This window comes from Salvelinus namaycush, chromosome 3 (assembly GCF_016432855.1).
Source record: "Salvelinus namaycush isolate Seneca chromosome 3, SaNama_1.0, whole genome shotgun sequence".
Lineage (NCBI taxonomy): Eukaryota > Metazoa > Chordata > Actinopteri > Salmoniformes > Salmonidae > Salvelinus > Salvelinus namaycush.
In genome coordinates this window covers 56,797,099-56,807,965 of record NC_052309.1, presented here as the reverse complement: position 1 = coordinate 56,807,965, position 10,867 = coordinate 56,797,099, and the positions used below count along the sequence as shown (strand labels likewise).

The 10,867-nt window shown below is 40.1% G+C and overlaps 1 protein-coding gene across 1 annotated transcript; it reads right to left on the bottom strand.

The window, feature by feature from the left end:
* Nucleotides 1–242: 242 nt before the first annotated feature.
* On the bottom strand, nt 243–9,758 carry LOC120033301 (protein yippee-like 3). The gene is made up of 5 exons (XM_038979583.1): nt 9,389–9,758; nt 2,651–2,769; nt 1,396–1,439; nt 772–880; nt 243–581 (listed from the first exon to the last, which is right to left on the bottom strand). The coding sequence occupies exons 2-5, from the start codon at nt 2,765–2,767 to the stop codon at nt 492–494; spliced, it is 360 nt and encodes a 119-aa protein (XP_038835511.1). The 5' UTR covers nt 2,768–2,769; nt 9,389–9,758; the 3' UTR covers nt 243–491.
* Between the last annotated feature and the right edge of the window lie 1,109 nt (nt 9,759–10,867).

Here is a 10,867-nt window from a genome sequence, read left to right as displayed (position 1 = left end):
ATAATTAAGTGCCTTTGAATGGGGTATGGTAGTAGATGCCAGGCGCACCGGTTTGTGTCAAGAACTGCAACGCTGCTGGATTTTTCACGCCCAACAGTTTCCTGTGTGTATCAAGAATGGTCGACCACCCAAAGGACATCTAGCCAACTTGACAACTGTGGGAAGCATTGGAGTCAACATGGGCCAGCATCCCTGTGAAACGCTTTCAACACCTTGTAGAGTCCATACCCTGATGAACTGAGGCTGTTTTGAGGGCAAAAGGGAGGGGTGCAACTCAATATTAAGAAGGTGTTCCTAATGTTTGGAATACTCCGTGTGTATATAGATATATATATAAAAACAAACATCACATGCTATTCTTGGCAAAGCTGTATGAAGTGACGGAGTGGCAGAGATGATGGCCCTTACGCAGGGTGAGGGGACACACATTCAGGCCAGGAAGAACAACGGATGAGGGACGAAACATCAATGAAAACATCTCCCTTCACCTCTCAGTCCCAGCCGTTGTCCTTTATCATGTGGGACAGCTCAATGATGAACTTCCCCTCCTTGTACTTCTGACTCAACTCAAAGGCCTGCTCCTGTAGGAAGAGGGATAGAGGGTGGGGGGGGGGGGGGGGGGGAATAAGAGGCGGGAGTGCATGGTAGACAAGCTTAAAAGACATCTACATTTACTGAGGATGGGGATTGCGGATATTATTTTAGTTCTTCATCATTTACAGTGTGGAGACATAGAGCAGTAGCATAGTATGTGTGTGTGTTTGTCCTTACGTATTTCCAGCCCAGTGTGGTGTGGCAGCTCTCACAGTAGATGTCTGCCACAGCGTGGAGCCCAGTGAGTAGCAGCCTCTCCTCGGCAGGACCACAGCCCACATTCACCCTGAAAACACCAGGAACAAGAACCACAGGTCAATTACCGCCATGGTTCCCCGCCACAAATGTCCGTTTTGTGACCCGACTTATCAGCTTATCAGATTTTCTGGTGACCCACCAGGTAAGCATTTATATTATATTTTTTAACAAGAAAAGTGATAATTCTATTCAGAACCTAATATTTAGCCCCACATCAGGGGGTGTTTGCTATGCACCAGTTGAGAAATTACATGCTAACTACTAAATGCAAACTACAGCAAACAGAACGTGACCTCCACTGTTAGGATAGTGAACTGGCTTCAGGGTGCATTGTATGGCTTACAGGACTAGCGTAAACACACTGAAGTGTCGTAAGGGGAACCTGGCAGATGCATGATAATGACAGTGTACTGAGGCTTGAGCGGTAACTAAGGTAGGACTGTGTTTTAGGGACCTAAAAGGGATACTATTTTGTTCATTAAATTATGGGTACACTGTGTAGGCTATATGGTCATACACTGGATGACAAGTAAAGATACTCACACAGAGTTGAAGAGGTAGGCACGACCCTGGCTACCCTGAAAAGACTGGATGACAGAAAAAAAGAGAATGAACTCAAATATGCCAAAAAGACAGGGAGAGAGACAATGCAAAATCAAATATTTAAAAAAAATCTGTGGTTTTAAGGAAAGTGTGACATTGAGGTAACGTTTTCCAGCTTACACTGCAACAGAGGGCTGTGGCTGTTGTTTCTCGTTATTCCAATGTTATTACTTGTTATTGAAATGTAATATCATTTGACACAGCCAACCAGGGGTTGGAACCAAAATTATTTTCCTATCGTTTTGTTCTAAAGAAAACCACAATTTTTTTGTTCGGTTTCACTGTTTCGACCAGCAAAATAAAGCTCTGATCGGTTCGAACCAAAAACAGTAGCAGCTTATGTAGTTCCTTTCTGTTCCTTATTTAACCTGTGAAAATAAACCGCTTTTTACATTTAGCTCATTAAATTACTTCACCAATCAGTGTGGATAGAGCAGGCAAGCTAGTTGTTTACATGCGTGATGGACGGACAAGGGTAGCCTATGGCGCAAGATGTGACTGAAATTTTACGGGTGGGGTTAGGGCAAGAGATGGTTGAGGAGCAGACTTGAAGCGCTAGGCATCTTGTTATGACATGCATTATCTGAATTAGGTCCACATAATTATACCTAGGAGGAGCAGTTTATATGAAGGAACTTTGAATGCCCATTGAGCTAGCAAGCTAACGCGCTTGAGCTAGCAAGCTAACGCGCTTGAGCTAGCAAGCTAACGCTTATGTGTGCAGAGCGGCACCAGAATAAAAATAAATCCAACGTGAATTGTGATAACTAGGCATATAGTATCCTTAACTGGCATTGAAAAAGTAAATCCATCCTTTCCTGGGGGGGGGGGGGGGGGGCAGGTAGCCTAAACACGCACAGGCAAAGATTCTCAGCTTGCAGCCAGACGCTGGAATAAGTTTGAGTGATAGAGAGGGTTTTGCATTGGCGCTTTGTTGCGTTTTTTTGTGGGACTAGAAAAAAACTTAAAATAACGTTAACCGGTTTCCATGCTTTTAAAATAACGGTTCTGTTCTGGAACAGTATGGATCACTTTCGTTCCCAGTTCCTTTTCTGTTCCTTGAAAAATACCATTATTTTCCGGTTTTCGGTTCTGTTCCCTGTACAGGTTCCAACCCCTGCAAATAACACATAGGCTTATTATTCAACTATATGGAATTTAACCCACTAGCCATAAATGGTCCATGTAGTCTCACCTTGGATATGAGGTCATCATGGTTGGCCAGGTGTGCTCGGCAGTGAACACAGCTGTACCTGCGGTGGCACGAGTCTAGGTACGCTTGAAACGTCTTAGCCTTTGTCAGCTTCACCATGTCTGCGGAGATAGAGAGGGAAACAGAGTGACTTAGCGTTTAACAGGAAAACAGGAGAGGAGACAGAGAGGATATAGGGCATTACAGGGACTCATAATGCTAGTCTACTCCTAAATGTGACTGTAGTAAACCCTAAACTTCACTATTTGTGTCGTGCAGTAACTATGAGAAAATTCTATTTTGTAAGCGTATTTGCCAAATAGGGTTAGGCAAAGTTGGGTAAACAACACAAACACAAAGAGCAACATATGATTCCCATGGCTTTCAAATGAAAATGAAAGTGTGCAAAACAAGTTCAATAACTTTTGGCTGTCTGTAGAAACGTATGCACTCAAATGTTAATTGCCTCTCTATTTACGCATGACAGGTCACACCTTGTGATGGTACAAGAGAGTCACAAAAAATGTCAGAAGGAATATGAATCACACAATAATGAACTAACTGTATTATTAAGAGTGGGAAACAGGTCTGGGCACATATTAGTGATTATAGTTCAAGCCATATGCATGTCTAATTACCAAGGTAGAGTTGGTTTTATATTCACACATTTGGACATTCAACAGACATTCATCAGACATGATCCAAAAACAATTTAAAATTGTAAAAATCAATAACGTTTTCACTGATTATGACAGAATCATCAAACTAGGTATGATTTATTCTATAAATGTCTGGTATACTTTTACAACCTTTGCTTTGAGTAGAAATTCCAGTTTTTATTTGATAGAAATACATAAAATCTCAAATATTGCATTTAAAGATTAAGAAATCTATAACTAATTCAGTGATTGTTTCAGAAAAAAGTGAAAATGTGCTTTTATTTGCAATAACTTTAAAGAAATGTTAATGTCAAGCGCTATTTGTCCTATGTGAAGTTAAACAATGTTACCATAAAGTTGTACAATCTTAAATTGTATGCCAAATCAATGTTTGCATTTTAGTGCAACAGATCCACATGTTAAAGTAGTTACAAGGCACAACATTCCTTTTTTATACTTCTCTAACTTAACAGCAAAGAGGCGCCTTTTCCAATCATTTTCTATTTTGGCTTTGTTGAAGTCCTTTGTCATCCCCAGACAAGCTGAATGGTACCATCTCTGGCACACAGAGCATTCTATCTGCAGTATTCAAAACATAAAACAGGGTTGTTTATTTACATGTAAATTACACTTCTGGAATACCCACATTCTGCTACATGCTTTTGCAATCAGGAACATTTTCAAATTTAATTGGATTTTTGTTCAATTGCTAAAATGACATGCATTTGACCACAAACTGACAGAAGCACACATAACTGGTGTTAATCATTGTTGAGTATTCAGGCAGTATACAATTGAAGTCAGAACTTTACATAACCCTTATCCAAATACATTTTAAACTCAGTTGTTCACAATTCCTGACATTTAATCATAGTAAAAATTCCCTGTCTTAGGTCAGTTAGGATCACCACTTTATTTTAAGAATGTGACATGTCAGAATAATAGTAGAGAGAATTATTTATTTCAGCTTTCATTTCTTTCATCACATTCCCAATGGGTCAGACGTTTACATACACTCAATTAGTATTTGGTAGTATTGCCTTCAAATTGTTTAACTTGGGTCAAATGTTTTAGGTAGTCTTCCACAAGCTTCCCACAATAAGTTGGGTGAATTTTGGCCCATTCCTCCTGACAGAACTGGTGTAACTGAGTCAGATTTGTAGGCCTCCTTGCTCACACACGCCTTTTCACTTCTGCCCACAAATTTTCTATGGGATTGAAGTCAGGGCTTTATGGCCACTCCAATACCTTGACTTTGTTGTCCTTAAGCCATTTTGCCACAACTTTGGAAGTATGCTTGGGGTCATTGTCGATTTATTTGGAAGACCCATTTGCGACCAAGCTTCAACTTCCTGACTGATGTCTTGAGATGTTGCTTCAATATATCCACATAATTGTCCTCCCTCATGATGCCATCTATTTTGTGAAGTGCACCAGTCCCTCCTGAAGCAAAGCACACCCACTACATGATGCTGCCAACCCCGTGCTTCACGGTTGGGATGGTGTTCTTCGGCTTGCAAGCCTCTCCCTTTTTCCTCCAAACATAACGATGGTCATTATGGCCAAACAGTTCTATTTTTGTTTCATCAGACCAGAGGACATTTCTCCAAAAAGTACGATCTTTGTCTCCATGTGCAGTTGCAAACTGCAGTCTGGCACTTTTATGGTTGTTTGGAGCAGTGGCTTCTTCCGTGCTGAGCGGCCTTTCAGGTTATGTCAATATAGGACTTGTTTTACTGTGGATATAGATACTTTTGTACCCGTTTCCTCTAGCATCTTCACAAGGTCCTTTGCTGTTGTTCTGGGATTGATTTGCTCTTTTCGCACCAAAGTACGTTCATCTCTAGGAGACAGAAAGCATCTCCTTCCTGAGCGGTATGACGGCTGCATGGTCCCATGGTGTTCATACTTGCGTACTATTGTTTGTACAGATGAACGTGGTACCTTCGGGTGTTTGGAAATTGCTACCAATGACGACCCAGACATATGGAGTTCTAAAAAAAAAAAAAATTCTGAGGTCTTGGCTGATTTCTTTTGATTTTCCCATGTTAAGCAAAGAGGCACTGCGTATGATGGTAGGCCTTGAAATACATCCACAGGTACACCTCCAATTGACTCAAATTATGTCAATTACCCTATCAGAAGCTTCTAAAGCCATGACATAATTTTCTGGAATTTTCCAAGCTGTTTTAAAGGCAGTCAACTTAGTGTATGTAAACTTCTGACCCACTGGAATTGTGATACAGTGAATTATAAGTGAAATAATCTGTCTGTAAACAATTGTTGGAAAAATTACTTGTGTCATGCACAAAGTAGATGTGAATACCGACTTTCCCAAAAATAGTTTGTTGATAAGAAATTTGTAGAGTGGTTAAAAAACATGTTTAATTGACTCAAACCAAGCGTATGCAAACTTCCGACTTCAACTGTAAATCATATAGTAATAGAGGCATTTGATTAAAAAAAGGTATCACACATCAATGTTATAATACCAAACATGACAATAAATGCAATATTTGAAATCAGTTTAATCGTCACTTGTGCCAGATACAAAGTGTGTACCTATTACAGTGAATCGCTATCATAGTGTGTTTCTAGTATCTCTCATAGTAGAATAATAACAGAGTCATGATAATAGAACATTAGAGCAATAATACAAGGATAACCCCGATAAAAAAGTTTAAAGACAAAGTTTCATACTTCTAAATGTCTTGAAAGATGAAACTACATGAGTTTTCATAGCCTACTGTCATCATTTTTCTCTGGATGATGCAAAGCACACATTGAACAGTGTTGCTTCGCATTGAAGACTGGGGAAAAAGATTGCAGAAGGGTTCACATACAGTTCAGAGGCAAATCATAATGTATACATTTAGCCCAAAAACCAAACATGTACCAAATTTCACAGTAGGTGTGAGACCTGGAGAGGCCTACAAGCCACAGTGTCTCACACCCACTGTGCAATTTGGTGGAAGATCAGTGAAAATCTGGGGAGTGGCACAAAGTCACCCAAAATCAATGTGAAAGACTGGTGGAGAGCATGCCAAGACGCATGAAAGCTGTGATTGAAAATCAGGGTTATTCCACCAAATATTGATTTCTGTTAAAAGTTTTTTTTTATTGTTTTGTGTTGTTCAAAAATGAATATGAAGTTATTTTCTTAGTATTATTTTAGGTCTGACAACACTGCATGTTTTTTCTCATTTTGACCACTTTCTGCAAATAAACGCTCTAAATTACAATATTTTTATTTGGAATATGGGAGAAACGTTGTCAGTAGTTTATAGAATAAAAATTTTCATTTTACCCAAACACATACTTATAAATAATAAAAATCAGAGAATCTGATAGTTTGCAGTGGTCTCTTCATTTTTTCCAGAGCTGTATATACACAGTATATATGTACACTACCGTTCAAAAGTTTGGGGTCACTTGTTTTCCATGAAAACGTACATGAAATTAGTTGCAAAATGAATAGGAAATATAGTCAACACGTTGACAAGGTGAAACATAATGAATTTTAATTGAAGTAATAATTGTGTCCTTCAAACTTTGCTTTCATCAAAGAATCCTCCATTTGCAGCAATTACAGCCTTGCAGACCTTTGGTATTCTAGTTGGCAATATGTTGAGGTAATCTGAAGAGATTTCACCCCATGCTTCCTGAAGCACCTCCCACAAGTTGGATTGGCACTTCTTACGTACCATACGGTCAAGCTGCTCCCACAACAGCTCAATATGGTTGAGATCCGGTGACTGTGCTGGCCACTCCATTTTAGACAGAATACCAGCTGACTGCTTCTTCCCTAAATAGTTCTTACATAGTTTGGAGCTGTGCTTTGGGTCGTTGTCCTGTTGTAGGAGGAAATTGGCTGCAATTAAGTGCTGTCCACAGGGTATGGCATGGCGGTGCAAAATGGAGTGATAGCCTTCCTTCTTGAAGATCTATTTTACCCTGTACAAATCTCCAACTTTACCACCACCAAAGCACCCCCAGACCATCACATTGCCTCCACCATGCTTGACAGATAGCATCAAGCACTCCTCCAGCACCTTTTAATTTTTTCTGCGTCTCACAAATTTTCTTCTTTGTGATCAAAACACCTCAAACTTAGATTTGTCTGTCCATAACACTTTTTTTCCAATCTTCCTCTGTCCAGTGTTTGTATTATTTTGCCCATCTTAATCTTTCCTTTTTATTGGCCAGTCTGAGATATGGCTTTTTCTTTGCAACTCTGCCTAGAAGGCCAGCATCCCGGAGTCGCCTCTTCACTGTTGACATTGAGACTGGTGTTTTGCGGGTACTATTTAATGAAGCTGCCAGTTGAGGACTTGTGAGGCATCTGTTTCTCAAACTAGACACTCGAATGTACTTGTCCTCTTGCTCAGTTGTGCACCAGGGCCTCCCACTCCTCTTTCGATTCTGGTTAGACCAGTTTGCGCTGTTCTGTGAAGGGAGTAGTACACAGCGTTGTACGAGATCTTCCGTTTCTTGGTAATTTCTCACATGGAATAGCCTTAATTTCTCAGAACAAGAATAGACTGACGAGTTTCAGAAGTAAGTTATTCGTTTCTGGCCATTTTGAGTCTGTAATCGAACCCACAAATGCTGATGCACCAACTAGTCTAAAGGCCAGTTTTATTGCTTGTTTAATCAGTACAACAGTTTTCAGCTGTGCAAACATAATTGCAAAAGTGTTTTCTAATGATCAATTAGCCATTTAAAATGATAAACTTGGATTAGCTAACACAACGTGCCACAGGAGTGATGGTTGCTGATAATGGGCCTCTATACGCCTATGTAGATATTCCATTTTAAAAAATCTGTCGTTTCCAGCTACAATAGTCATTTACAACATTAACAATGTCTACACTGTATTTCTGATAAAGTTGATATTATTTTATAGGACAAAAAATGTGCAAGGACATTTCTAAGTGACCCCAAACTTTTGAACGGTAGTGTATGTTATGGTTCACTCTCCACTGTGGAATGTCCATGTTGATCCTCTTGGTTCTCTTGATCCATCCACCAGTCATCTTTGTTAGTCAGACCTGACCCCTTCATCCTGTAGTTTTTTCCTGTAATCTAATTTAATATGACTGAAGATGCAGAATTTTCTGCCAAGCCCCTTCTAATAGGGTATAACAGCCTCTTTCCTCAAAACAAAGGTTGTTAAAGTATGCTAGATATTTATAGAATAAGTCATACGTAGTTTGATGTTTCTGTGACAAACAGTGAATTAGTTATTGATTTATACAGTTTTAAATGGCTTTTGGCGAATGTCTGAACGTGTGAATATAAAACCAACTTTACCTCCGTTGTCTAATTCGCAGCTCACTTCCTGGTACAATTACAGAAGGGTCCGTGCTATCAAGCGATGCTCCGCGCTATCCACGATCCTTGGAACGTCCCTACACCATTGAAGTTTACATTTTAAAAGTTTTAAGTAAGGGTTAGGGGTTAAGTTTTGGGTTAAGGACGTCGCAAGGATCCCGATAACGCTGACCATTGCACCAGACAGAACACAACATGCATTGACCTACTTTACTGTACCAGCTAAAACCGACTATGTATGGTCAGAGTGAGTAGCGCTCTATAGATGGATGGGGGAAATGTTACTTTTTTTTACTCAAAAGTCTTGGGTCATTTAAAACGGTTAAATATCCGTGTGAAAAATCATTATTGTAGCTAGAGTAATTTCAAAATAACGGGCAGTATTAATGTCACGGCATACACAACAACAAGCAAAACATCACTGATCCTTGCAGTTTTGCTGGCCTGCTAACGTTAACGTAGCTGACTCGCTCCACATTCTAACAAAGCAACCAGCTAGCCAAGAATTCCCCAAAACGTTTCATACAGTGAATTATTCACCGACAGTCTTCCTCTCTACCAAACTATCCATTTTAGCCAACTACCGTGAGAGATTAGCTAACATGTTGACATTAGTTTAGTAGCTATCAACTGAACCATATTCTGGGTTTACAGGAGGCGTTTAATATGTTTACTGTAAACCCGCCATGTCAGGCTCAGCTAGCAACATGGAAGGAAATACAAGCACAATAGAAAATAGCTCACTCACCTAACGTAGTTATCGGATGTTCAATGGAAGACCTAATTTTAACGAATATGTGACCAGAAAACTACCGTTGGATAGGTCAACTGCATCGGTAAATTGCTCAATCGTAGGGGATAGCTTGTTTTGTCACTTTTTCAGCAAGAAACCATCGGACGGATCCAAACCAAACAAACAACAATCGTCTTGCAGCTGTTCTCTCTCGGTTTCTCACACTTGACAACAGGAACAAGTTTTTCTCTGAGATGAAACCGTTTCGTGTATTTTGTAGTTACACTTTTAAAAGAACTATAGCTACTCCGACTAATTTTTTTAAGGATAGGATATTTTCGTGGTGCGGGGACAAACTTCCAATATTATCCAGGGTTTGTTTACAACGCTGGTTAAGGAGGCGGTACCAACACGTCACCAGCTACAAAACAAATCCCTGACGACCAATGAGAATTGTCAGATTGACTGGGAATGTAGGTCAGCCAATTAGGTTGAATTGTGACTTGTTTTAATCTTTATTTAACTAAGCAAGTCAGTTATGAACAAATTCTTATTTACAATGACGGCCTATACTGGCCAAACCCTCCATCTTACGCTGGGCCAATTGTACTGGACTCCCGATCATGGCCGGTTGTGATACAGCCCGGGATTGAACCAGGGTCTGTAGTGACGCCTCGAGCACTGCTGCGCCACTCGGGAGTCCAAATGGACTCGTATCTGAGGGGATTCGACTAATTTCGCCCGGGCGCCAATGTAGCGTGTCTTGCACTGGCTGAACGTCTACTGCATTCGATTTCCGGGCATGTTTCTGAAGCCTGGATAATGCTGCCTTGTTGACAAAATAACCAAGCGGCGCCGATTTGTTTGATTTGAACGAGGCGCTCCTCCCTCACAGACTTCACCCACCTAGTCTTTTAAAACAATTATAGCATATGCGCACGTTGGAATCGAAATTCTAATCTTAACTGGCGCATTTCAAACTATCCTTTTGTGAGGCACAATCTGGAACTAGTTCTGTATGATGGCGAGTGGTGGGGTTGATAAACAAGAATTGGAGGATCCTCCATCACCATTTAAATCTCCAGTTTGGGAGCATTTTGGCTTCACAGGAGATTACAATGGTGATGGACAGAGAGCTGTGGATAAAACGTTAACAATATGTCGCCACTGCTCAATGAGAGTCAGTGGTGAAAAAAGTACCCAATTGTCACACTTGAGTAAAAGTAAAGATACCTTAAAATAAAATTACTCAAGTAAAAGTGAAAGTCACCCAGTAAAATACTACTTGAGTAAAAGTCTAAAAGTATTTGGTTTGAAATATACTCAAGTATCAAGTCGACCATGAAGGCCTGATTCACGCAGTCTCTGAACAGTTGATGTTGAGATGTGTCTGTTACTTGAACTCTGTAAAGCATTTATTTGAGCTGCAATTTCTGAGGCTGGTAACTCGAATGAACTTATCCTCTGCAATAGAGGTAACTCTGGGTCTTCCAT